This window comes from Tauraco erythrolophus, chromosome 2 (genome assembly GCF_009769465.1).
Source record: "Tauraco erythrolophus isolate bTauEry1 chromosome 2, bTauEry1.pri, whole genome shotgun sequence".
Classification (NCBI taxonomy): domain Eukaryota; kingdom Metazoa; phylum Chordata; class Aves; order Musophagiformes; family Musophagidae; genus Tauraco; species Tauraco erythrolophus.
The window spans coordinates 13,213,328-13,239,217 of NC_141466.1; the positions used below are offsets into that span (position 1 = coordinate 13,213,328).

Sequence of the window (25,890 nt, forward strand, 5' to 3'; positions counted from 1 at the left end):
ACCCGCGGCTCACCGCTGAGGCCCTCGTGGGAGCCAGCCCGGCCGCGGGCACGGCTCAGTTCAGGGCACCGGCAGATCTGAGGCGGCCCCGAAGCCGGGAGTCCCTTCGCTGCTTGGCCTGTGGCGCCCGGCAGGCCTGTCCCTTCCAGCCGTGCGCTCCCAGCGAGAGGTCACGGAGCTCCGAATTGGATGGGACATGTGGCTGGAAATCCTTCCCCCCAGAGCCAGCCGTGGCCCCACCGACGCTACCGACCGGCACAGCTGAGGTGTGAAATGCCTCCGACGGGCAGCAGCCTGTGCCGTGCTGTGCCATACCATACTACCGTGCCATGCCGTACCATACTGTGCCGTGCCATACCGTACCGTGCTGTGCTGTACCGTGCGATACCATGCTGTGCTGTACCAGCAGCCCTGGGGCACAACCTCACCCTGCCCCAAGCAGGCTGCGCTCGGGCGCCATACCGGAGTCTCGAGCATCCTTTGGAAGGCAGGTTTCTCACAGTATATGTGTGAAAATGAATCTTTGCCACTTAAGACGCTTTAAAATTAAAGAAAACTGATTAAATCTGCGATCAAGTGCACCTTTAACACAGCTCAAGGAAAGTGCTGAGGTGTATTGTAAACACGAGTCCCCATTGCTAAGGCTTTACGGTAGCGGAGCTGCCATTCGTTGCTGAAGTCAGAGTAGTTTCCCGTGAGGAAGAGTACTTGGTGTCAGCTTTAAAAGCAGACCAGAATACTAATGCCATGGATCCCATAGCTACCCCCAAACATCCGGCTGCTCACTGTGCTGTTCTGTTCAGATCTGCTTTCCAGGGCTTTGCAAAGCTGTCTTACCAGCAGCTGGAAGTCCCTTCTATGATTCTATCGGTATTTTCCTCATTCTTCCACTCCTCTGAGCAGTGCCACAGGTATCACTTCTCTATTTTCCTCTCCCTTATTTAATTTGACATTACTATTGTTCATCTTTAGAATAGCAAAAAACTTCACCAGTAAGCTTCTTGAGGGTTTCATGTGATTTATAGAACATACGTATGTAGGGAAAAGTAATGTTTGTTTAAAAGTGACTGTAACGTAAAATATTTATCATTCAGGGTTTATTTGTAAACCAAGTCTTAACAATCTGTCTCTGTGTTCCTTTCCTTATGTTTAATAAAAAACTTTTAATTCACATCCCCACAAATCACATGTAATGAGGATGAATGCCAGTACCGAGGACCCAACTTTTCTCCAGTGACAAAGGAAAAGCAGCTGCTCCCACCTTTCTGAGAAGGGGTGGGATGGGAAGGACAGTTATGTGGTGAATGCACCTGCAGGCAAACAGGCAGCAATGGAGGGGAGGCAGATGAAAGCTGTGTTAGGTACTGCAGCTGAGGAGTAAATGAGCTAATAAAAATGAAGGGCAGAAGATGCTGTTTAAACGTAACTTGCACTGTAGCAGCTGAAGCAGCTCAAAACAGAGACTGCAGCTCCCCGTACCACTGGAACAAGTTCTACTTTTCATTTCTCTGCTGAAAAAAGTTAGGTCGTAGATTTTAAAAACATTCGATATCCACCAAATAAAACATATTTATAATGGTTCATAATTAAGGACTCGGCATTCTCCACAAGAGAAAACAGACTTCAGTGTTCCGTTCAGGCAGCTTCTTTGTGCAAAAGTAAAGCTAACAAAATTAAATTTCGTGTTTGTGTTGGTTGGGTGCCATAGTTGCGTCTGAACTTTTATCAGGTAAGTAAGAGGAGCTACCCATGTTATCCTAGCTGCCCAGGGAAGCAAGAAGCCACTTCCCACGATACCACATTGCAGATCTGAAGGATGGCACAGGGCAATACTAGGCCTGGGAAGTCAGGCAGGACAGCCTTCCTGCATCGCCCTCTGGAGCCACATGTCCCCAAGCAGGGACCAGCTAAATGCCACAGCTCAGCTCTGCCTTTGTTTGAAAGGTTGGAGGTAGCTACATCTTCATGTGGTCCACTGAGTCAGTATGTCACAAAACATGGACTCTCCAAACAATCTCCTCCATACTGCCAGTAACCTATTTCAGTCTTCCCAATAATCTGAAGCATAAGGCAGGTTTTCCTATCCAGGTCTTTTAGGGAATATTCTTCAAGAATAAGGCTTTAATTTCTCTCTTTTAAGCAGCATTTTATTTTATATTGCTCACAGTGCAAGTTGTTCCCTCCTGTACATGTTAGCTATGAAACTACAGCTCAGAGTGGGGAATCTCAGGTTTGCCTTGTACTGTTTTCCCTTTGTTTTCCTCCCACCCCTGCGGAGACTGATGAAAGATAAGCTTTGTATTTTAGGTTCCCCTAGTCCTGCCCTTTGTCATATTGGTTCTTTCCTCCCATCCTGTGCAACACTTCAATCTTTTGTATATTAGCAAAAAAGCCCACTAAATCAAATTAAAAACTCTTGTAACTATTAAAGCCAAAACTAAAGGATCTGCACTGACATCGAAGGCTGTCTGTCTATCGGCTCTGGATAACGAGTTCCCAGTAAAGAGAAGAGCTGAAACTGGCTTGAGGCTCTCACTTCTCTGCTTACAAGTATAAAGACAGGGCTTTAGATTTCTCCAGCAAAAAGAAGCCACTGGAGCAGGGTAAAGGCAATCTTCTGTTTCGCGTGTACTCTACAGCACAGAGAGGATGCTGCAGCGTTGTGTACCACATGAGTTTCTGTTTAACTCGGAGAAAGGAGCTTTCAACAACTCCCTCCAGAACGCTGGAATATTAGTCGATTAAATGCAAAAGGAGCACAGGTTTAAAAAACTTTTTAATTTCTGTTTGATCTGCATTCCAAAACAATTCAAATATGTTCCATTTACTGTAAAAAAAGAGAGGCAAGTGTTTCAGAAATTTAATGCCGTTTAACCTGTTTCACTATACAGCACAAGCTTGCCAATTTGATGGCATAAAGTTTTTTTTTAAAAAAAAAAAAACACCGCCCTCCTCCTCCCCCCAACTTTTTATTAACCTTTCATGCCAGAAGTGTGCATTTTAGCTACGTTCAGTTATGGACGGTACGTTAATCCATCCAGCAGAAGTAACATCTGGACAGAGGTCAGGTAAACTCTACGCTTTCTCATAGTGGCGAACAGCAACCACATCACCAAAGGTGAGAGTCTGCAAGTCCAAGGAAAAGACAGACATGTTAGATGCTGGACCAGTTTCTGTAATGACTTAACACGTATTGAGAACTCCATGCCAGAGGAAGGCTGTTTTATGTTACGTAATCTACAGAAAAGCAAGTTGGTCTCAATTATCGGTATTTTCAATGAACAAGAGGCAAAACCTCAAAGCCACGGATCCCATAATAATCCTAACTTTCCCCTTGTTACTTTCAAACCCGAGAAGCACATAATGCACATCTACAAGGCAGCTACAGCGAGACTAGAAATGACTCTTTAATTTTTCTAATTTTGTGAATCTAATTTCTTAAATACAGCATCATTTAATACAGATTTAACACTTACTGTCATAAAGCTGGTCACATTGCAAAATGTACAATCTAAAAATCCAAGTCCTCTATACCCATATTCCATACTACCATGCATAGGCATATATACTTGAGGAGAACCCTGTATTAAAATAAATGCATTCTGTGCACTTATGTAGCTATAACTACCAAATATTTTAGTTAACTGCAGTTGTGCAGAACACTAACTACAGTGTGTGAGCTTCGGAGGCATTTCCTGAAGTGGAACAGGGCATCTCACTGTGTTCAAATCCCAAAGGAAAAGGTTTTCTGTATACGCATGTAGCGGTTCCCAAAAACAAAGCATGTATTTTCCCTTGAATCGCTTGTGACTTTGTGTTGCGCTGACTGTATGCTTTTAAGGTTTTAATTATTTGCAAGTATCCATCCATACAGATACTCTCTCAAGTATTTAAAAAACAAGCTTAGTGGTTTTCTCCAACAGCCAAGTCACATAGATTAGTTAAACTAAAGAGATTTTATTTTTGAAAGTTACATCTCTGTAACTTTCAAAATAAGCACGAGAAGTGCCACCCTGGACATCAGATATAGTAACTTACACCATTTATTCACCCCGAATTCCTGTTCCTGAAAAGTCAGGAAAAGAACATGAATTTAAAACAAGACTTTTCTTCTCACAATTGCTGTTTATCATAGTCTTTAACAGGATAGGAGGAATAAACTCCGTATTACTAAATAAGAAAACACTATTACCTCCTGCAATACTGTAATTTTATTTTCCTAGGGAAATACTTGTTCCGTGTAATTAAATATTATTTATGCATGCATATATAAATCAAGTTTTCAAAGAAATCTCACTCAGCACTGGCAACACATCATTGCCTATATCAAGAACTTTTATCTTTTCCAGCTCACCAGGATTTTTTTTTTTTGCTTGGGCATTTACACAAACTCTAGAAGAACACATACACTCTGGAAATTCACAGGCTGGCCTGCCTAAAACCACTAGCAATTTTTCAGTTGTCAGTAAAACAAGACACGAAACAAAACTGAATATTCAAAACAAATCTCTGCCAGCTTTCACCACCAAATAGTTTAAGGGTTTGTGTAGAAGTAACAGTTATCTCAAGCTTTATGATCAGATAGTGCGAGTGAGGAGCGTTAGCAGGGTATGTGAATGCTCAGCGAGCTTTATACTTACCATGACCATTTTGCCATCCTTTATTTCTCTCACAAAGTTTGTCTCTTTGCCGTCCCACTTCTGTACATGCACTAGCTTGTCTCCATCCAGGGTCACAACTGACTGTGAGATACCAAGAAACACAAAGACCTTCATTTATTTGGGGTATTTGGGATTCTGCTCACACATTCAGCATCCACCATGCTATTGAATTCTCCTCAATAGATGGATGTGGATGTAGAATGATAAAGTAGTCCTAGCCATCTTAAAGCCAAGGCCATGAATCATCCTCATTTTTAAGCATGAACTCCAGACAATTCCTGTTTGTGTCAAAGGATGAAAAAAGTTGTGAGGCTGGAACTCAAAGGCAACAAGAACTGCTATTTCAGAAGTGCTTTGGGATAACATTTATGTTAAGCCCCGAAAGATGCAGAGAAGGTGGCATTTTCCCATTTAATCTAGAAACAGTGAAGCCAAATAATATTTGGATTGAAAGAAAAGCGGACAGCTAACACAATTCTTCGAAACTGGAAGGTGAACGGGGGCTGGTGACATAACACATTGCTTCAGACAAGACATGGCGTAAGCGGGCAAGAAAGATACAATCTTGTCTTTTTTCCCTGTCCTTTGTAGTGCTTCAACTGGCAGTAGCAGAAGTTATATTTTTTCTTTTGGCCCTACCAAAGATACAGCCTCAGGGGCGGGGAGTGGGGAGGAAGAAGAGAAGAAGAAGCCACTGCCGCCTGAGAGTTCACTTACTTTGCAGTTTCTATCGTCGGGAGTAGTTTCATCAAATTCCTCTCCAAGTTTAAAGCTGATTTCTGTGTTTTTGAAAGTGCTTTGAGTCCTGATCACTACTTTGTCCCCCTCGCTGCTGATTATCACAGTGGGTTTAGTCACATTCCCCACCTGCCGTGTTGCAAACCCCACTCCTAGACCACACCAAGGGAAAAAGAGAAATCCATCAGACAGTCGGGTTTTTTACATCTTTTTTTCGCCACACATCGAGGTACAGAAATCTCTTCCCCCGCTCCACACCTTTAAGCTATCACAGCGGAATCATACTTCTGCCTCGCTTACGCCCTCGTACCTAAAGCATCCATAGATACCCCCCCCCCGCCCCCGAAGCAGCTCTGTATCCTGCCCGACCTCCGAGCACCGAGCAAGGGACCCGATTCAGCAGCACGGCACGGCCGGGCGGCGCCGCGGAACGGGTGACAACCGCTCTGCTGCTGCGGATTCCAGTTCCTCATCACTCCAGCGCTGTGATTCTTTTCTTTGTCCGTCTGTTTCCAGCTTATCTGCAGGCACCACGTGCCTTTCTTCCACACGCTTTTCTTAACCCGGAGGCATCTCTCGCAGGCTCTCCGCAGCAGGACGGCTCTCACGCCAGCACTCCCGGCTGAACGACCCGCACCGAATTAACCCTATCGATAGAGGCAGAGCCGCCCAAACCTCCCCGCCTCTGCGAATGCCTTACCCACCCCTCTAGCAGTCGGAGGGGGGGTGTTAAATTTTCTAATTTTTTTTTTTTAGATGGGGCAAAATTCCCGCTCTCCTCACCGTGCCGCTGCCGCCCGGCCGTACCTACCCAGCGCCTTCATGTACTCGTCGAAGTTGTGGCTGTCCACCAGCTTCCAGGTGGCGCAGAAAGCCTCGACCATGGCGGCCGGCTGCGGGTGCCCAGAGCAGTGACGAGAGGTGCCCGGGAGCGCCGCTGCCGCCGCGCCGCCCCGCATTTAAAGCCGGCGCCCGGCGGGGGGCCGGGAGGCGGAGGGCGGCCGCGGTCCGCCCCCGCCGCCCGGGACGGCAGCGGCGGGACGGCGCCTCCCCGCCGCCGGGGAAGGGGCGCGGGGGGTCCCTGCGCAGGGCCGCCCCCCGGGCCGGGCCGGGGCACGCAGCGGGGCGGTGAGGGGGGACAGGAGCGGGCAGCCCCCGCCTACGGCCCTGCGGCGGGGGCGGCAGCCGTCCTGACCTGAGCCGGCCCGGGGGCTGCCACCGGCCGCCCACGCCGTCGTCCCTGTTAAAGTAACACGGCAAAACGAGAAGCGGGCACCAAACGTAACATACGCTACTGAACGAAAATTCAGGCTCGCAATGCTACTGCAGAACACCTTCTCTAAAAGCTTTCCCGGGAAGATTTTCAAGCCCGGTGTGGTATTAGCCAAGTACAGGTCCCTTTCCCCCACCATTGCGTGGCATCTATATGATGCTGTCTGAAATTGGCATCTGCCGTTGCTGGCTGGAACAGCATCTTGCTTCCAGAACTGGCAGCATTTGAAAGCCGAGAATGGAGAAAGAAAGAAAAGAGCCTAAACCTGTTTAATCTAATATGATTCTTTTTATTTCAGAAAGCAGCCTGGCTCCATGGGACAAGCCACAGTGTTGGCTTTTCCAGACCTATGGCTTCGATGGACTCCAGAGTCATGGATCTAGCTCTTCAACTCTCATAACAACACTCAGGGACTAAGTGAAAGAGACTTTCTGTGATTTAGGAACAAAACCTCAACCTGGTCCAGCCATACAAAATATAAATAATTATGAATATTCTCCTAATATTTTTAATTAGTTTTTGACTGTCATTTGCATTTCTTTCAGGCTCTTCTAGTACGATGCGTTCTTTGGGTGTAAGGCAAATGAGGCTTCTGATGGGATTTTAATTTAATTTGCCACTTTTTCACTTGTCCTCAGAAATAATTAACCCCTCTCAGAGTTAACCCCAGAAATATAATCCTAATTCCTTTTACCACACAACATGATTTTCATTAGTTGTGATAGCCAAAGGGTATGAACTAGTGCATCTATTTCTCTTTAACCTTCTGTCTACTTACTTTGAAGTGGAGAGACACACAGTGCCCTCCTGCAGCCACTCAGTTTGTCTGACTTCCTCTTCTGACCTGCACTTCGGAGACTTTTCAGCCAGCACTCAGGAAGCCAGGGAGAGTAAGAGCATCGCTTGAAATAAGAGACCACCAGGTGTTGTTTGTGAGGCTGAAAAGAATCAAGGCCCTTTTTTTTGGTCAAAGCTGAATAATGCCATATCTCCAAAGTTTGCACAGAATACCAGCCTTACTGGTGCGTCCCGTACTGATGTCCACTAATCTAATGTCTGTAGTCAATCAAACCCTCTATAAGGATCAGGAATATGCTTTGTGATTGGCTCTGTCATGGCATGGGGCACACGGGGTTGATATTGTGCATAGGTATCCTCCGTGAATCCAGTTCAGTTTGGGGATTGTGTTTCCTCAACACAGTAACATTATCGAGTATTTAGCAATGTTCCCCACCCATAGACCAACTCTGCAGCCGTGGTGTCACAAAGCTTCATTGGTGGCGCCCAGGCAGCTGACATGCAAGTACATGCAAACTGGCATCACCACTCACCTCCTTCATCTGAGACGCTCCATGGTAAATCCTAAATGATCTCACCAATATCCTCATGAACTGACAGTGTCTCCTCTCCCAGTACCGATGGGACAGTTATCTGCTCATACAGATTCTGTTTGCGGAAGCCACGGAGCCTCTGCTCATTCTTCTGGTGCAGATGTGTGCACAGAGCCCTGGGAGAGCTCCTGGCTCTCTATGCTCACCGAGACTTGTTGTGTAGAACCAGCCTCATGGACTTTGTGTGATACAAAACTCCTGAAAGTGATTCAGTGCCACTGCCAGCAGCTGGACTCCTCAAGGACACTTCTGCCTTGCACCTTCTTCCAGACGGCGCTGCAGCCTGGCCCTTGGCAGGTAGCCACTTTAGGATCCTTCACAATTTAAGCAATCATACCTACACTGATGGCTTAGTTCTACCTAGATTTCTCAACACATTTAGCTAAGTCAAGTACCTAGTCTTAAGAAAAATATATTCTTTAACACTTTGCACCATGCTTCAGATGTGAAAGAGGGCCTGCTAAAATGTTCACATTCCTTCTGCTGCTTAGATAGATTGCCAAAGCCATCACATCAGGTTTTATGATGGTGAGATCCCACCTGTCTGTGTTAGTGATGATTTGGGAGCAGGATAAATCAACAGTAGGAAATGTTACATTATTGACACCTTGTGGGGTGACAAGCCACAGCCAAAAATGTTTTCCATAGCATGTTATGCCCCATATTTGCTTGTGGATCCTTATGTCAGAGTTTTGTTAATGTCAACAGCTAGAACGAGTCATCCTGATCTATGTGAACGCTTTGCTATGGCTGGAAGGGAGATAGCAGTGTGAAATACACTGACCTGGTGTGCATTTTAGGTTGCTGCTCAAGAGACCAGCTTGGAGTCTATTTTACGCTGTCAGCAGAGTTTGAAAGTTTTAACAGACTGCATACTCCCCTGTAAAAAACCTGTGTGATGAAAATGTCTCTGGAGATTCCTCTCTGAACACCCAGGGACTCATTCACTTTTACACTAAACTCTTTACACCACCTGAGCAGTGTGCGTGGGCACATTTGCATTCTCTGTGCAAGGCCTGCTTGGAAGATGAAAATGCTGTGGCAAGACATCCCTGTGTAATAAGTAATCCTTGCTTCCAAAGGCCATCCAGGGTGAATGGGGGACTGGTCTAACCTTCAGCCTTTGAATACAGGGCACAAAAACTGCTTTTGGCTACCTTCCCCGCCTGTAATATCTCTGCTTCACATGCCCTCAGGCATTCAGAGAAGGAGGCTCTCAGCCTCATTCAGCCTTCATTCAGTCCTTGAAAAAAAAATCACTCGCTCAGGAAAAAAAAAAGGGGGGCACCACAGGATGATCACCAGGCTTCTGTGGTAGAAAAGTCTGACCAAGAGGTTCTGCCATGCGTGGATTCCTCATAATCATTCCTCAGGAACTGCTGAGCATCTAATCTCTGCAGCCGGTCGCTAAGGGCTTAGTACTCTGGTTATGGAAATGTAGTGGAATTGGTACAGCTAATGTTTGAAGTCAGGTTTATCTATCCTTCTGCTGTGTCCCTCTGTGTATCTGACACAGGAGGGGCACTCTTGCTACACCAATTCAATTAAACCCATCCTTTCACCAACCTTGCAGTACAATAGCCAGGAATAACGTATTAACTCCGCAGAGTTTGATCAGTAGTTAAGCGGATACTATGTCATAAGACCTTCAGATAATTTAGAGATGACTGCATCATCCAAACATTTCTGTGTTCAGGGCAACGAAGATTCTGGAACTGCAGAGCGTCTTGTACCCATGTGTGCAACAAAGTGACACCAGAGCCTGACTCACCTGGTACCAAAGCAGATGTAGGCACTCAAAGGCCTCTTAGGTATTGAATCCCACTGAAAGCCAACATGTTCAGGGTTCTAAATCACTTGGGCATTTTGGCAATCTCTTAGCACTCTAGAACTTATAGTGGGCTACTTTTGACTTAAGGAAATATAAAAATAATGTGTAGCTGAAAGTCAAGGAGATTTCCTTCATTTATGGAGGACACAGCACATTTTAAACTCATTCGAAGCCCTGCTGTGAATTTCTGTGCAGCTTTGATCTCAGCATAATACAGAAACGACCAGATTTTAGTAGCTATTGTATCAGATGGGATGATGTTGCTTCAGGGCTGAGCGTGATTTGATTTCTGGTGCTGCAGAAAAAGCTAATGTCAAACTGGGCAGTACAATGTCCTTAACTAAAATTATCTCATGTGTCCTCTAGCTGTCTAAGAGATCTGCTGATCCCCTAACAAAAATAAACTATCTCAGTGCTGTCGGTGAGTCACAGAAAATCACTAGGTTTACTCTATTGATGGGCAGTTCTTTAGAAATCCCAGTTTAAACAAAAGAGATAAATGCCTTATGGAGAAGATGCCCAATTATGCAGCAGCACAAGCAAGGGGTCACAGAACTGCCCCAGGCACAAAGCAGCCATATGAATCCAGTCTTGTGCTGAGTAAATGCCATGAGAAGGGCTTTGCTGGAAATGTGGACCAGATGATAGGCAAGGTAGAGCAGGCAGGAGAAGGGAAGACGTGTGTATAACATATCCCTTCTAAGATCCCGATATACCTTAGGCGAAGCTTAAAAGCATGTTCAGCAGGTTTCCCACCACTGTAAAAGCTCAACCAAAATAATGCCAGGACAGGCTAACATTAGAGCACAAGTCATGTTAAGGTCTAATTCTGGTGTCTCTTGCTAATTGGTGAAAATGAAGTGGTCTGTGATCACGCATTTCATTCTTGTAGACTCTCTCTTAGGTTACAAATTGGTGTGACATGAGATTAGGAGAGGCCTGGAAAGTAAATACCCGCTAATACCTCATTATGAACTATTAGACATTTATTCGGATTGGTTTAAGCTGAGAGGACAGCTGGTCTACAACGTTTAAAGAAGGAAGCAAATACTACTAAATATCTCCAGGGTCTTCTCTGCTTCTTACAGGCATTTGGAGGGTTGTTATCTGTTGTCTGATATTACTATATCTACCTTTTAGAGGACTCAGGTCAAAGGCTCTCCCCAAAGAACGAGCCTGTGCTAAAGCCAGCCACCTTCCTGGCTCCCGCTTCTCTTTATTAAAGAGGCAGCTATTTTAGCTTTGTACTATTAGACCTTTGGTTATTTTAATATTTGTCTTTGCTTTCTTCGGTGTTTAAGAGTAGAAAAACTATTTTCAAGTCTCTAAAATGTAACAGAAATGTTTGATACTAGGTGTCACTAGCTGTCTAGTTACGGTAGAATCAATACAAGAAATCAGCTTTCCAGACTTAAAATTGCAGCGTGGCCAAATGTAAGGTCATACGCAGAGGAAGAAAGAAATACCGTCTCATAAATAAGCAATCGACTATTTCAGGGGTAATAATGACTCTTAGAAATTTAGAAAGCATATGAATAATCTGAACACACTAAGTTAAAATAATCCTTACGTGCATAAATGGAAAAATAGCACATCAGTTTAAGGAGATTAGATGACTTGCATTTGACTTGTTGCAACTGATTCAGGAAGACTTATGTAGATTTCGTGTTCAGAACAGGCCAGTGAGAATATTAGTGGAACAGAAACACTCTGTATTAAGGTCCAAGGATTCTGCATTATAACAAAGGATAGGGAATTATTTTTATAACAATCAACGCCAATTTTACAGTATTAAAAGAACAGATAATCTCTAAATGTCATATTCTTTTTCTGTGAGAAATGAGAATATGGGGGCTATCTAACAATAAGTGCAACTATTTGGAATTCAGTACAATCAACCTCAAACTAAATCCTTGCAGCATAACAAAAGACAATTTTGCAGTCTGCAGGGCTGGATTTTGGAATAGCTCAATGTACCTTCGTTCTGTTTGTCCATAGTGAGGCACTCAATTTGCTGTGATACCATGAAATCACTCTCAATACCAGCTGAGATTTAGACAAAAAATGAAATCAGTTTTATTTGACGAAATTACAAATTTAAAAAAATAACTACTGTATTTGGAAAACAGATGCAAAGTAATAACTCAGCTCATTAACTACCTGCATGTGGATATTCCCAGGGTCCTCCTCTGTTCCACTCAGCTATGGACTGACAGGACAGAGTCACAGCCTGCTGGAGCCAGAAGTGATCCCTCAGATGCAGCTGGAGCCACACTCCTCTGGGTGTGCTTCCTCTAAATCGGAACCTTTCACCCGGAACAAGCTGCTTCCTCCGCAGTTCTAAACTAGCAGTGGATTACAGGGAGTGTTAATGCACCCCTGAGAAGTATCTGAATTCCACAGTCTTGATAAATAATTTAATTAGGTTATCAATTGTTGATGAAAAAATGCCTGACACAGGTCAGGCAGAGATGCTTTTCAAAAGAAAACTCTTGCTGTGTGACCTAGATAGAATTATGCACCTGACATGATTCATTCAAGAGCACAGCTATATCCCTGCTTTACATATTGGTTTGTGACCAAGTGTTGAGTCATTTCGGAGTTTTCAGGAGTAAATACATAAACTTCCCCGAACACAAAATTCTAGAGTAACTTGAAGCATTGCAGGGTTAAGGTAGCTCACTACTGGCTTCAAATAGGGACTGGTACCAAGACAAACTTGGGGAAAACTTCAGTCATCCTGGCCGTTGAGAGACAATTCCAGAGAAACAGAAATGAGAGTGATCTCTTCAGTCTAGTATACGAAACTTCAGTCATGGGAAGTTAAGCCTAGAGAAATTTATGTTAAAAATGAAGTGCATATTAGCTGTGAGGAGACTTAACCTCTTGATCAACTTTCAAACAGCCTTACTAGACTTTTCATCTCTGCAAGTTGTAAACTATGCTAACAACCACAGCTATTAGACATGATGCAGGAAGTAATTCAGAGAAGTTCCACATCCTGGATTATGCAAGAAATCACATGAGATGGTCACAATGGGCAAGTCTAAACCAGGAGACTTAAAAACACATCCCACTTGCTGAGTGTGGGTTTGTATTTGCCAAATCCAGAGTCCACTATGGGAAAAGATGCAGGTATGCCCAGAAAGGAAAAAAGGCATGTAGTCCCTGCCTGGGTAATCATGGGACTCACTTTATGGACTGTACTGTAGCAAGTGCCAGTAGGGAAGTACAGATATATCCACTCTTCCTTTAATTCTATGCATCTATGTGTACACGTTTCAAAAGATTTCCCCCTCAGTGTGATGGTGGTAAACATAACTCAGACCCTTTATTTATCACAAAATCCTTAACTATTCTTGTAATAGTTAAACAAGGCTTCTAATAGCATCTTCCTCCAGACCTTTGAAACTTTCTTGAGCAGCTGATCAGTGCTGCAGCCAGAGCTCAGAACTTCCAGAGTTCAGAGCCAGTGGAGGGTGCAGGAGCAGGCTGACTCACTCACACCACGACTGGCTTAGCTGTTCTGCTAAAAGAAGAAGGGCTATGAAGAGGAAACGTGGCACAACTGTCACGCTTTTAAATCCATCTCATTGTCCTTTGTCCCCCCCACTGTTAAATATACTCCTTACATGTTAGCATTTATTTTTATCCTTTATAAATTTACCTAGAAGATTCCCCTCATAAGAGCCCACGTTAAAAAAAAAAAAAAAAGAGCAACGTCAAGAGTTCAAAGGCTGTCTGAAAGAGCGTGCCTGAAAGAAACTTGTTTCAGCGCTTTCTTATATTGCAACACCATCTCTATTTGCACAATCACATGCTATTTTTTTTCTCGAGAAGCTTTCCCTCTCTCAGTGCTGAAGACAAGAACTATTCAGAGGCTGGCTCAAGGCTCTTCAGTGGAGTCTGTCTCATATAGAAGATTTGGGGGTTGGAACTAGATGATCTTTGAGGTCCTTTCCAACCCTAACCATTCTATGATTCTATGATCTCAATCCAGTACTTGCTGGGAGGAATAGCAATGAGTTGTCTTTCTACCATCTCATTTTACCCAATACGGAGGCAATTAAAGATATTAGTTTCTTATATTGGGTGTTTAAAGCACTAACTGTTGATGTTGGGCGTGAGGAGGTACAAGAGAGCAAAGCGAGGGGTGAGCTCTGGAGAAAAGGAAGTGAGTAGATGGATGTGAGCTTCGAATGGTGTTAGAGAGATGGAAGGAATGGGAGGGATTGTTGAGCAACTAAAGTAGAAGATAGGTGCAGAATTGGTGAGAGCAACAAGCAGGTTCAAGACCTGCAGCTCCCCTGCGAACACACGTACGGCAGTTTTCCCATTTTTCACTTTAACGGTGTTTTTCTTCCGTGGCGCACAGGAGGATACCGTTGCTCAGCGCCTGCTGTCTGCTGGAAGCCGGCAGACCTGGGCGGCTGCCGGGGAACGCGTATCTCCCTGGGCAGCCATGTGCGGGGGGCTGCCGGGCCACGGAGGGGCTGCTGGCGAACGGGGGGCCCGCGGGGGCGGCAGCGAGAAACAACGTTGTGGTGAATAAACTGCGTGTTGAGCTGCCGGCCCAGTGGGCGCCAGCCCGGCCCGCGGGGAAGGCGGCTCTGAGCGGGGCTCGCTCGCCCCCCGCGGCGGCGCGGGGCGGGCTGAGGCGGAGGCGCGGCTGCGGGGTTGGCGCGGGCTCGGGCGCCATCTTGTGCCCGCCGGGTGGCGGGTGCGCAGAAACGGCCGCAGAGCCCGCGGGCGAAAGGCGCTTCTCTTCCTTCGGGAAACCACGTGCAATATTAGAGAACTGCTTCGGGAATAGTGCTGGGGGTTAACAGCAGCTTGCGTGCTCCTTGGCTTTGTGTACCCTGCTGATGCATCATTTGAGATCCCACCTGGAATACTGCGTTCAGCTCTGGAGTCTCCAACACAAGAAGGACATGGAGCTGCTGGAGAGGGTCCAGAGAAGGGCCATGAAGATGATCCGAGGGCTGGAGCACCTCTGCTATGAAGACAGGCTGAGAGAGTTGGGGCTGTTCAGCCTGGAGAAGAGAAGGCTCTGGGGTGATCTTATAGCAGCTTTCCTGCTAAAGTACCTAAAGGGGGCCTACAGGAAAGCTGGAGAGGGGCTTTTTAGGAGGAGGTGTAATAATAGGGTGTGAGGTAATGGCTTTAAACTGAAAGAGGGCAGATTTAGATTAGATATAAGGAAGAAATTCTTCACTCAGAGGGTGGTGAGGCAGTGGAACAGGCACTCTAGCCCAAACCGCAGAGCGGACAGCCAAAGCTGGGAAGGCTGCGAGCCAGGCTGAGACACCTGCTTTATGACAGTGTTTAGAGGTTGGAAATGCCTTTGGCTAGTTCACCCTGGGTGCCCAAGCCCGGCACCTTTCCTTTGCCCAAGCAGTGTGAGTGGATTTCCACCAAGCGGTCCAGGCCTCGGAAGCGGAGGCGACGCATGGCTGCTGGCGGGGCGAGGAAGCAAGCTGCGAGGGGCAGCAGGGAGGAGCGCTGCACGCCTCCCCACGGCACCCCTGTGGAGTGGGGGAGCTTCGGCTAGCCTTATTTTCCCAAGCTTACATACGCCATTGGAACAGTGTTCTCAGCAACGCACCGCATCTCCTGTCTGCGATCACTCAACTTTGAATACACAGACCCCGAGGTATGGACCCTTAGCAAAACCCTTGAAGCGAATGTCTTGGATTAGCTGGAGACAGCCTGCCTCTCACCAGCCCAGCTCGTACCCTCTTTGCACTTTTCCTCTCCAGCAGTCGCCCCCCAGCTGGTTTTGAGGTCTCTTAAACCATCTCCCTCCACTTGCTTGCACAAAGTACCTGGCAGGCTGAGCATCCCACTAGATGGCAGGGCCGTTCAAGCCCTGGCTATTTCTACCCATATGACTTCAGAGCGAATGCCCCGGGACCCCAGAGGGCTCAGCCCCACTGGCCCGTGCTGTGCGGACCCTGGGGACTCACACGCACCACGGTGAGGTGAGTCTGGGGCTGATGCTCGCTGAGCACAGCAAATATAGCCTGTGCCAAACCGGTGGAGAAATCCATGCAGAAATCTCTGTTCAGTTCCTTTTCATGGGCTTTATCACACATAGAGCACTAGTAGACAGGAGAGAGGAGAACTAGTCCTAAGTAATTTGCTAAATCTTGAAGTATTCGTCTTTGTATGTGGGATATATAAAGGATGTTTGGAATACTAATGGTAAAATGTAGTTTAAGCATCTTCTAGCCACTGCTCTGTTGTCATTTTTAACTAATGCAAGTGCAGTTATCTTACTCTGTATGATCACCGTTGTATGAAAGCCACACAACAGAGAAGTGGCTACTGTGGGTCAGATCGTAGGTCCATATAACTAAACATTATGTCTTGGATAGTGCAAATATATATATGATGTTTACACTTACTAGCCTCCTTGCCTACAAGCATTTGTGTTCATGGACTTTCTGAGTTTGGGGAAATTTTCTGTAACTCATGACATAATGGTTGGACTCGATGATCTTGAAGGTCTCTTCCAACCAGACGATTCTATGATTCTATGACTTAAAACTAAAGTTAGATATAATTCACACTGTAGTTTGTATAAAACCAATCTTTGTCTTTAGTGACAACTGTATGTGGCCCGTACACTGCTGTACTATCAGTGATTTGGAAACTTCTTTTAAAATATGCCACTTTGTGAACTGCTTTGCCACTCATTTCATCAATCCAAACTCGGTCTATACGGTGTTATACCAGAAAGATGGTGTATGGCACAAGCGGAGATAGCTGTATGAGGAATCATAGCAAATAAGCTTCATTTTAAAAAATGCTTAATTACTTCTCTTAATCTTTCTAAATGAGAACACTTTAATAATCAGTCCTCTACCTCAAAACCTATTTAGTCCTTTATTGCCTTCCAGATAACAAATTGAACTTTCCTGGTTTATAGTAACAAAAGATGCGCCCCAGCATGTTCATCCACCTCTTACATGAGGCTTCTGATGAAGGGCTGACCCAAAGAAAATTACCTTCTTAATGACATCTGGAAAAGATTGAGGCCAATTTTCTGTATATTCGAAGTACCTAAATTGTTTTATATATGCACAATGAAGTTACAAGATGCACAATGAAGTTACAAGGGTATTTCTAGCCTGTTTTTTTTTCTTTTAAAAATATGCAGGGTGGTGAAGAATGAATAATTGCTTCATTAATTTCTAAGATTTGGAGACCACAAAGTTACCTTTTTTGTTTGGTATTAAAATTCATTTCTTTACTCTATACAAGCCCAGAAAAGATGCTATTACCTGTGCCACACTTTCTGGAATGGAAATTGGGATTAATATATTATAATACCAGATTAGCCTTAATAGAAGTTTACTGCCATAATTTATGAAGGTAATTAAGTATGTACCTAATTTTAGGCACTAAGTAGTTCTATTGACTTCTGTGAGACTAGTCTGCATTTAAAGTTAAGAATATTTAAAAATACTCTGCTGATTCAAGGCCACAACTTTGTTACCCTGTGGATTAAGAGAATGCAGTGTCATCAATTATCCATTAGCTGATACAATATCCAGCTGATAGCTGGATAAACTGGCTCAGTGAGAAATGTATTCAGAAGCACTTAATTGGCTCTTTACAGGCTTAGCGAAAGTTTAGTAGAGCCATTACCTATCTTCAAGATACTAACAAGAAACTGAACTAGAGCTTTTCCAACTTGAGCTGTGCCTGCCTAAACCCCAGGCTACTGGACAGCATGGCATAGAAAGCCCCAGACAGCTCTAAGGGGGCTAGCTCCTGTCTGGCTGACTCAAGCGTGATATGTAACTAATTCATTATTCTGGACCAAAGTTTATATGGCACAATGTCTCCCACACCAACCAGTGTTCGTGGTTCTGTTTATACTGGTGAGAAATAAGCAGCTGGCTCAGAACTGGAAAGGTTTATTTGACAAAATCCAGGGCATAACTAGATATTCCTCTTCTATATCTGAACTAACTACAAAAAAGCTCTCTCATGTAGCCTAGACTAATAATTGTTTAGACACAAACTGTACATGCATGTGTATTTCTGCATCTGCAGCTCGATTAATCTGCAACTAGATAATACATAGGCAAATGAGGACTGTATAATATGTGACCCACATACTCTAGATCAAAAATGTTCAATTCTGCTTTTAATTGAGTTGCATTTTAAATCTTCCTATTAGTCTTTACTTCTTATGCAGTTTTTATAATTTTCTGTTAAAATTCTTTCTACACAGCATTTTCTCAATGACGGGTTCATACAGCTCAAGTACAAAGTAAGCAAAGATTTTCCAAAGTTTTGAGCACTCTGACCAGTTGAAGGTGTATGTCTTTGAGCAGTTAACTCCCTGTATGTATATAGCTGTGGGATGGTTTTTATAGAGTTTAACATGTGAATAATTTGCTAAATTCAGCTGGTTCATAATCGGTGTTTTAACAGTAAAAAAAACTTCAAAGCATTTTAGGAAAATATCTATTCCTGTAACCCAAATTTCAGTATTCTGTAAGAGAAGAATCTAAATATATCCAGTGCTGCAACTTGTCAAAGGAGAATTCAATACAGGCTGTGACCCAGAAGAGCACTTTAGCATATGCTCCACTTAAAGCATATAAGGTGTTCTGTTTCAGTAATACTCAGCTACTTGATTTCCATGGGATTGTTTTAACTTCTTAAAATTGAACAATTTTATGTACTGTGATGCTATAAAGGAGGCTGGTTTATGAAAATGAAACTGCAATCCAGAACTAGAGTGTGTACCACAAATATAGTTAGCTCCAAGTCCCTCTCCAGTGGGGTTTTCCACTCTGGTCCTCCAGTGTCAGCTTGTTCAGTCTCACAGAGTTTCTCAAGCCACCTGTTTTGCTCCAGTGGAGTAAGTTATTTTACCTTTCCAAACCTGAAGATGATTCTGGGATGTCGCACTTGTTAAATGAATATAGGTAAGTGGAGGGAACTGTCAGTTCAGTTGGATGAAATGGAATCTTTTACTGAATGGTCCCCAAAAGATGGTGTGTGAGTAAATGCACAGTAGGAATGGTACATGTGCCCAGAGACCTCTTACAAGCTTTCTGCCAGCTATAAAATGCACAAATACTTTATAGATGGAATAGCGGTCAAACGTGGAATGTGCCCATCAGAGATGCTTCCTCCGTCTGGCTACAGCCCAGCAGAGAGATTGTGTGGGCAAATAAAGCATTCAATTGTCAGTGTTGGTTTGGTTTCAGGAAGTACATAAACGGCTGCTGCTGTAGGCTGCAGTAAAGGTGCATGTCTGTACCTGAACATTAGGTCTCCCACAATAAGGGAATGAATGCTAAGTATTTTCAGGAGCATGACCTCCATAAGCATACAATTCCTTTCAGCAGAGAAAAAAAACCTTTGCTTAAAAATCTTTGTAAAAATTGCATTGATTGAAACATCTTCATTGTCAGCAAACAATAAAGCAAAAACCTGATGAAATAAAAAAAAGACGTATTATGGGGTTTTAAGTCTTGTCATACAGGAGAAACACCAAGGAATCAACAGAAGACAGAAAAGATGATAACTATTTAATTTCCACAGTGAGATTAAACAATTTTAATCCCTTACAAACATGGCTACTTTATTTTAGATACACATGAACAGCTACTATATTCAGCCTGAAAACAGAAATGACATAAGTGGCAAGACTGCTAAGAGTGGGAGAACTGAGATGATCTGCCATAAACAGAGTTTAAAGAGAATTTGAAAACAAACACTGGTGTTTACGTAGTTTACAAAACCTTTTAGAGACAGAAGGAGGACAGAAAAAAATGGTTTCTCTTTTTATTTCCCACACCCATCTACATATGCCTAAAGAGAACAAAAATCTCAGGAGATAAATTACAGATTATGTCTGTAATCTAATATATACTTAATATCATCTTAAATTGGGGAGAATGAATACACCTCCGTGTCAGAGAGAAAGAAACTATTTTTGGAAATTAAGAAACAGGATTTTTATTTCAAAGCAATCATTATTTGGTGGCACATCTGCTAGGTATATTAATTGAAACTGTCAAAGAAGATTAGTTAGGATGAATACTATAACCATGAGAAAACCCAAACCAAGCAATACATTCTTTAGTTCTTTTCCCATTTGGATGTGTAGAACATTGGTTTTCAAGGATGACAGTAGAAAAAACAGCAGTTCCACATTAATGGCATCTAGGTACAAGTGTGTTGCAAAATCTTGTCTGTGCTGCTAAAGTTGCTACCACACTTCAGAAGGGATGACACAGAGAAACTGGACAGTCTGTTGATGGGTTTCATTAATCCCGCAGTTCTCAGGTGTCAGGAACCATTGCTTTTTCCTTCCACCTCTTGACTTTCCAGCAAGGCTTTGGATGATGGCACTTCTCCACCCTCTGCTCCTTCATCTAAAAAAAGACAGAATTAAACATTAGTACCACACACATTCTCACAGCTTTTTTAAGGCAGCCAAATATTTGGGTTCACTGATCATCTCTGTTTGGATTGGCTCTTTATTACCACACTCATGGGTGCTTTAGAAAGAGAGATTAACGCGAAAGATGAAGAACTTGTAGAGGCATCTTCCAAAAGCAATTGCCTATTGGTGTTGATTTGCCTGCTCCTTGCACATGCTGATCAATGTGCATTTGGTTGTGAGAAGCAGATCAGAGATAACTTTTTATTACTGTTGTTCTTTTTTCCAAAGTCATTTCAGCAGCTCCCCAGCTTGTATGGTCATTAGATGAAGAGTTCCACGCTGTTGCTTTTGATGCTCAAATTCTCCCACTGACAAAGAGGAACTCCTCTTGCCTCGATTTCCTTGCAAAACATAATCATTTTCACACTATCTTCAAGTCCCACGTGGCTTTACCAGTGCTAACAGAACAGTTTGTATACCCAAATCTAAGACAGCTCATAGCTTTTGGGGGCAAGGAGAGGTCTGCTCAGTGTATCTGGCTCTACCGTCTTCCACTTTAATAGTCATAATTTAAGGGGTACATTTTCAGCTATTTGCCCTGAAGACTTGCCATAAAATACCACAAACAGCCAAAAGAGTTATATATCTCGGTCTCTACATATCACAGCAAATATACACTGCTGTACACAATTCATCAGCTAAAGCTCTTGGCAGAAATCACTTGATGTTGTAAGTCTGCTCAGACGTTTGTAGGCTTCAGAGTTTTATACTGGTAAATTAAGAACTGAGTTATGTGTAGCACAGCACTGTTGAGGAAAGTGAGACAGAGCAATCTCCTCTATTGGCTGTTTCTGTGTGGAGTTGGATGTCCAATATTAGCGGAGTCTTGCAGACAGGGTAGAGGAAAACTGTTTTGTTAGAGGAAATCTAATCTCGTAGTTGGTAGCACTTTGGTGTGCAACAAGTGCTAAACTGCTGAGTGTATCCAGATAGTTATACACAATCGCCTAGAAAAATTTCAGCAAACTATGAAGGTTATTGGCAGAATGGTGCCCTAAAACAGATTACCAAATGTGGGAGACCAGTATAGCCTCTTTTCTCTCAAACTTCTTGCAGACTCCTCTTCATCCTTTGGATTACCAGTGACACCAATCAACTGTTTAACATGATTCTAGTATGGCCTCCCACCAGGCCACCAGTCTGAAAGTCTCAGCCCTCCAAAACATATGCACCGTTGGAGGATGATCACACAGGATACAGATGGCCTTCATTTCAGAGTTCAGCTCTGAGCTAAACAGCTGGTGCCAACACCTCTCCTGTCCATCTCACGAGAACATTAATTTGGTGTGGTTTGCAGAGTACATGAAATTTACATCACACAGCTCTGATCCTTGTATATTCATAAAGAATAAAGCAAAGGCTCTTTTCTCTTCTAAGCCAGACAAAAGGTACTAGCACATCCTGTTCCTGACCTTTCACTATGACAGCAGCTGACAGCATTTTAGAAAGAGAGGAAATGAATGATCCAATGAGCGTTAGCTAAATTTGAATCAAGATAGAGAGAGTCCTCCTCACCATTTCCGTAATCTTCACTGAATCTTTCAGAGTAGAAAAAAAATAGGGCATACTTTATATAGCCACATGTTCCATCTTCCTCACTTCTCTCATTTATCCATCTTCTTTGTTCTGAGGTGGAAATTCCATTTTTTAAACAACTCATTGTTAAAGCCAGAAACAGGCAAGAAGAGATGCCTGTTAGAGCCCCAAACGTTTTTCATAAGCAAACGGTTTCCCTGTCACAGCATTTGAACTTCCAAATTTCCTTCCCATTTTGATGAATTCTTGTTTTGCTTGCTGTCTCACCAGAACTTTAATTTACAACACAATGAGATTGTAATTCCCATCTGATATTTGTAGAATTCCCAACCCCGAAAAGCATCCAAGCAGTCAGAGTGGACTTAACTGTGTCCTGAATTCACTTCCTATTATCACTACTGCAAACTGCTGATAACAGAAACTGCTCCTTCCAGGCACGCTCTGGCATGGCTATATGTCAATGACAAAAGCAAAGGATAATTCCATGCTCTTAATTGTTCGTTAAATCCTGGCAGTGCTGGTCCATGTATTTCTAAGAAAGCATCAGTACATTTTGCTAAAACTCATGTAACTGCGTTTCATTTCTTGTTCTTAATGGATTGGATGGGCATCAGGAGAGGAGGATTATTCTGTCTGGAGGGCTAAGCACTTATTTTATGCTGCACTGTAGCATTTCTTTTAACAAGACTTTCACTCTTTCACGTTTATTTTTATTCAGGGAGAAAAAAAAAAGACTGAAAAGAGAAATTTTGCATGCTTTGAAAAGTATATTCTTTCCAACTACTAAACTTTTCAGAGGTCAAAAGGAAACAAAATGAAACTTCTCTAGAGCTGTTGCATTCTTTTGTGCTCTGGTTAACATGGTGCATCTCCCTCAGGGTTCACTGCTCTAAACAATACAAAGGTTAGTTACACATAATGTAGCAATGAATATTTCAGTGGGTTGGACTGGTCACTTCACTTCCACAGCTCCTGACACTAATAACAATATAAATTCCCATCTACTTTCCCTTTGATAAGGGAAACAGTTCTCTCCTGCTGGAGCCTGACCCCTGGTCATGGTGCATGAACCGTGCCAGGCAGAAGAGCTATTTGGAATAAAAAATCCCATAATATTTGAAAACCAAAGCATTACATGTAAAGGGACTGTCTGTACTTTGGAACGGATTTCCAGCGCTCCAGTCGCACACACCAGAAGGAGAAAATCTGTAGGGACACGCTTTTCATATTCCTAGGGAAAAACCTCTCCTTGAAACAAAGGAGTTTTAAGTGGACTCACAGGGCTCCCAGCTTTACTTTGAATATACTCTAACACAGTGTCCACCGTCCTTCAGTCTGAGGGTATCTGACCTGTTGTCTTTCCCTTTTTTTCTTATGTCCACCCTCTCTCCTTCATAAATCTTTATGCTTTCCTTTTGCAAAAGTAATGCCTCCTTCCAGCACCCATTCAGATTCTTATTTTCCTCTTTTTCTCAGGTTCAAGCCAGGATGTGGTCATTCGGTCCCTTCTCACTCCTCCTGGAAATGTTCTTTCTATCTGCTCAGCAATCCTTTGATGGGGTCATGCTGGGTTTAGATTACAGAACCTCAAATACATGAAAATATATTAAATCACCACAGCAAGAACAACTTGTAATCAAAGGAATAGCCCCTCCTAGCCTTTATGGTCCTTTAGGAGGCTATAAACTCAACATCCTGTAATTGCTTCGGGCAACATACAAGCAGGACATGCATCCTCGGAGCCTGGAATCCCTCCTATAATCTGCTTCAGTTCAGAGTCACGGACCCTCTGCTCCTCAGCACAGGCCAGCCTCCCACTGTGCTGCACCCACACCAGCACTGCTCTGCGATGTAGGACCACCAGTTGCGGTGGCATTTGTCACAGCAGCAACAGTGATGGGCATGAGAGGAAAAAGTTACTTCCAAATCAGAATCTAAAAAAGTTAAGGGCAACCCATGCTCAGGCTAACCTGTTAATTCTCGGTTCATAGGCATTAGAAACCAGATTTTTCTGAATCTGAAAATCCCCCTGAAATCCCGCTGAAAGTAAAAAGAACTCAAATCATAGAATCATAGAATGGATAGAGTTGGAAGGGACCTCAAAGATCATCTAGTTCCAATCCCCCTGCCATGGGCAGGGACACCCCGCACTACACCAGGTTGCCCAAAGCCTCATCCAACTTGGCCTTGAACACTTCCGGGGATGGGGCATCTACAACTTCTCTGGGAAACCTGTTCCACTGCCTCACCACCCTCTGAGTGAAAAATTTCTTCCTTATATCTAATCTAAATCTGCCCTCTTTCAGTTTAAAGCCATTTCCCCTTATCCTATCACTACATGCCCTTGTAAAAAGTCCCTCTCCAGCTTTCCTGTAGGCCCCCTTTAAGTACTGGAAGGCTACAATAAGATCACCCCGGAGCCTTCTCTTCTCCAGGCTGAACAGCCCCAACTCTCTCAGCCTGTCTTCATAGCAGAGGTGCTCCAGCCCGCGGATCATCTTTGCCCTCCTCTGGACCCGCTCCAGCAGCTCCATGTCCTTCTTGTGCTGGGGACTCCAGAGCTGAACACAGTATTCCAGGTGGGGTCTCACAAGAGCAGAGTAGAGGGGCAGAATCACCTCCCTCGACCTGCTGGCCACGCTTCTTTGGATGCAGCCCAGGATACGATTTGCTTTCTGGGCTGCCAGCGCACATTGCCGGCTCATGTTGAGCTTCTCATCCACCAGCACTCCCAAGTCCTTTTCCTCAGGGCTGCTCTCAATCCATTCTTCGTCCAGCCTGTACTTGTGCTTGCGATTGCCCCGACCCACGTGCAAATGCGCAAATGTAAAGCTGGTGTTGATTAGATCTATGCTAAAGCAACAGAGCACCTTATCAAATTAAAGGACATCACAAAAGAGGACACTGGTCTCAAATAGCAAAGTTGAAAGCCTACTAGCAGGAGGAAATCACTGTAAATGCTACTCTTAATGTATATGCCTGAGTCAGAATAGCTGTAATTGGATTAACAACACAGCTTGCTGTCTTGTGGTGTCTCAGTGCAGGAGTAGGCCCTAATTTATAGCTGGAGTGATGGTCTTCCAAGCTGCCCAGCAATGCAACCGTGTTTGCTCTTCCTCGGGGGAACTGGAATTCAGTTCTCAGCACCTTTAGTCAGGCTGCTGAACACTGAATCTGTGGTTGGATACGGCAGACTTAGTCTGAGTTAAAATTAACTTGTCTCATCAGGAGGTACAAGTGGTAACTGCTTTGGAAGGTTGAATTTAATAGTAAATGAAGAAAGAAGTATTAGTATCGACATCAAAACTGCATGGTAGCAGAAAGCAAAGGACTACTGCATAAACATGTCCATTTCTGGACTGTGCAAGCATTACCTTCTGAAACAGAGAGCTCAGCCAGTTTGTGTGGCAGGTCTGAAGTCCCAGCACCAGCAGGAGAGCCCAGAATATCTGGTAAGGCGTTCCGGCGGCCTGCCCGTCCTGATGCTGCAAAGTCTGTGACCACAGGCTCCACATCAGTCATTGCTGACTCCTCTCCTCATAGCAACATCTGCTTACAGAACAAACATAAGAACAAAACAGCTGTAGCCCGGATGGATGCTAATCACCTGCTCAACAGTACAATAGCCATAGGCTTTTCCCAATGGGTCTTTTGTTATTAAAAGCAATGGATTTCAATACTGAGTGCTTAAGCTTTATTTGTGCCCCAGAAGAAGACAAAAGCATCTCTGTGCATTTCCTTACCTTGCCATTTGCACATCAGACTAGCACAATGAACAGCTCTGTACCTACAAGAAGCCTGTGGATAGGGTCAGCAACAGCCCTTTCTGCCAGCCACTTGTATGTCTTTTCATGAGCTGATCTCTCTTTTTAAATGGTTTTGCCATACAACAACTCAGAAGGGAACTGAAATTCTATTTTGTCATACTGTCTCTATGAAGCAAAGCATGTTTTCTTTATTATGAATCTTGTTTAGAGTCTTAT

The 25,890-nt window shown here is 43.8% G+C and overlaps 2 protein-coding genes across 2 annotated transcripts; both read right to left on the minus strand.

Annotated features, from left to right (window-relative positions):
• Positions 1-3,075: 3,075 nt before the first annotated feature.
• Positions 3,076-6,283, minus strand: FABP7 (fatty acid binding protein 7). The gene is made up of 4 exons (XM_086632106.1): positions 6,211-6,283; positions 5,379-5,551; positions 4,641-4,742; positions 3,076-3,126 (listed from the first exon to the last, which is right to left on the minus strand). The coding sequence occupies exons 1-4, from the start codon at positions 6,281-6,283 to the stop codon at positions 3,076-3,078; spliced, it is 399 nt and encodes a 132-aa protein (XP_086488232.1).
• Positions 6,284-20,214: 13,931 nt separating this feature from the next.
• Positions 20,215-25,432, minus strand: PKIB (cAMP-dependent protein kinase inhibitor beta). Its single transcript, XM_009979957.2, has 2 exons — positions 25,282-25,432; positions 20,215-20,300 (listed from the first exon to the last, which is right to left on the minus strand). Exons 1-2 carry the CDS (start codon positions 25,427-25,429, stop codon positions 20,215-20,217), a joined length of 234 nt encoding a protein of 77 aa, XP_009978259.1. The 5' UTR covers positions 25,430-25,432.
• Positions 25,433-25,890: the final 458 nt, after the last annotated feature.

Coding starts and splice junctions, on each gene's coding strand:
- PKIB (XM_009979957.2), bottom strand. CDS start 25,429: ATGACTGATGTGGAGCCTGTGGTCACAGACTTTGCAGCATCAGGACGG. Junction 20,301..25,281: donor TGAGCTCTCTGTTTCAGAAG/GTAATGCTTGCA, acceptor GTCTTTTTTTAG/ATGAAGGAGCAGAGGGTGGA.
- FABP7 (XM_086632106.1), bottom strand. CDS start 6,283: ATGGTCGAGGCTTTCTGCGCCACCTGGAAGCTGGTGGACAGCCACAAC. Junction 4,743..5,378: donor CCGACGATAGAAACTGCAAA/GTAAGTGAACTC, acceptor GGTATCTCACAG/TCAGTTGTGACCCTGGATGG. Junction 3,127..4,640: donor AGGATGGCAAAATGGTCATG/GTAAGTATAAAG, acceptor TTGGACTTGCAG/ACTCTCACCTTTGGTGATGT.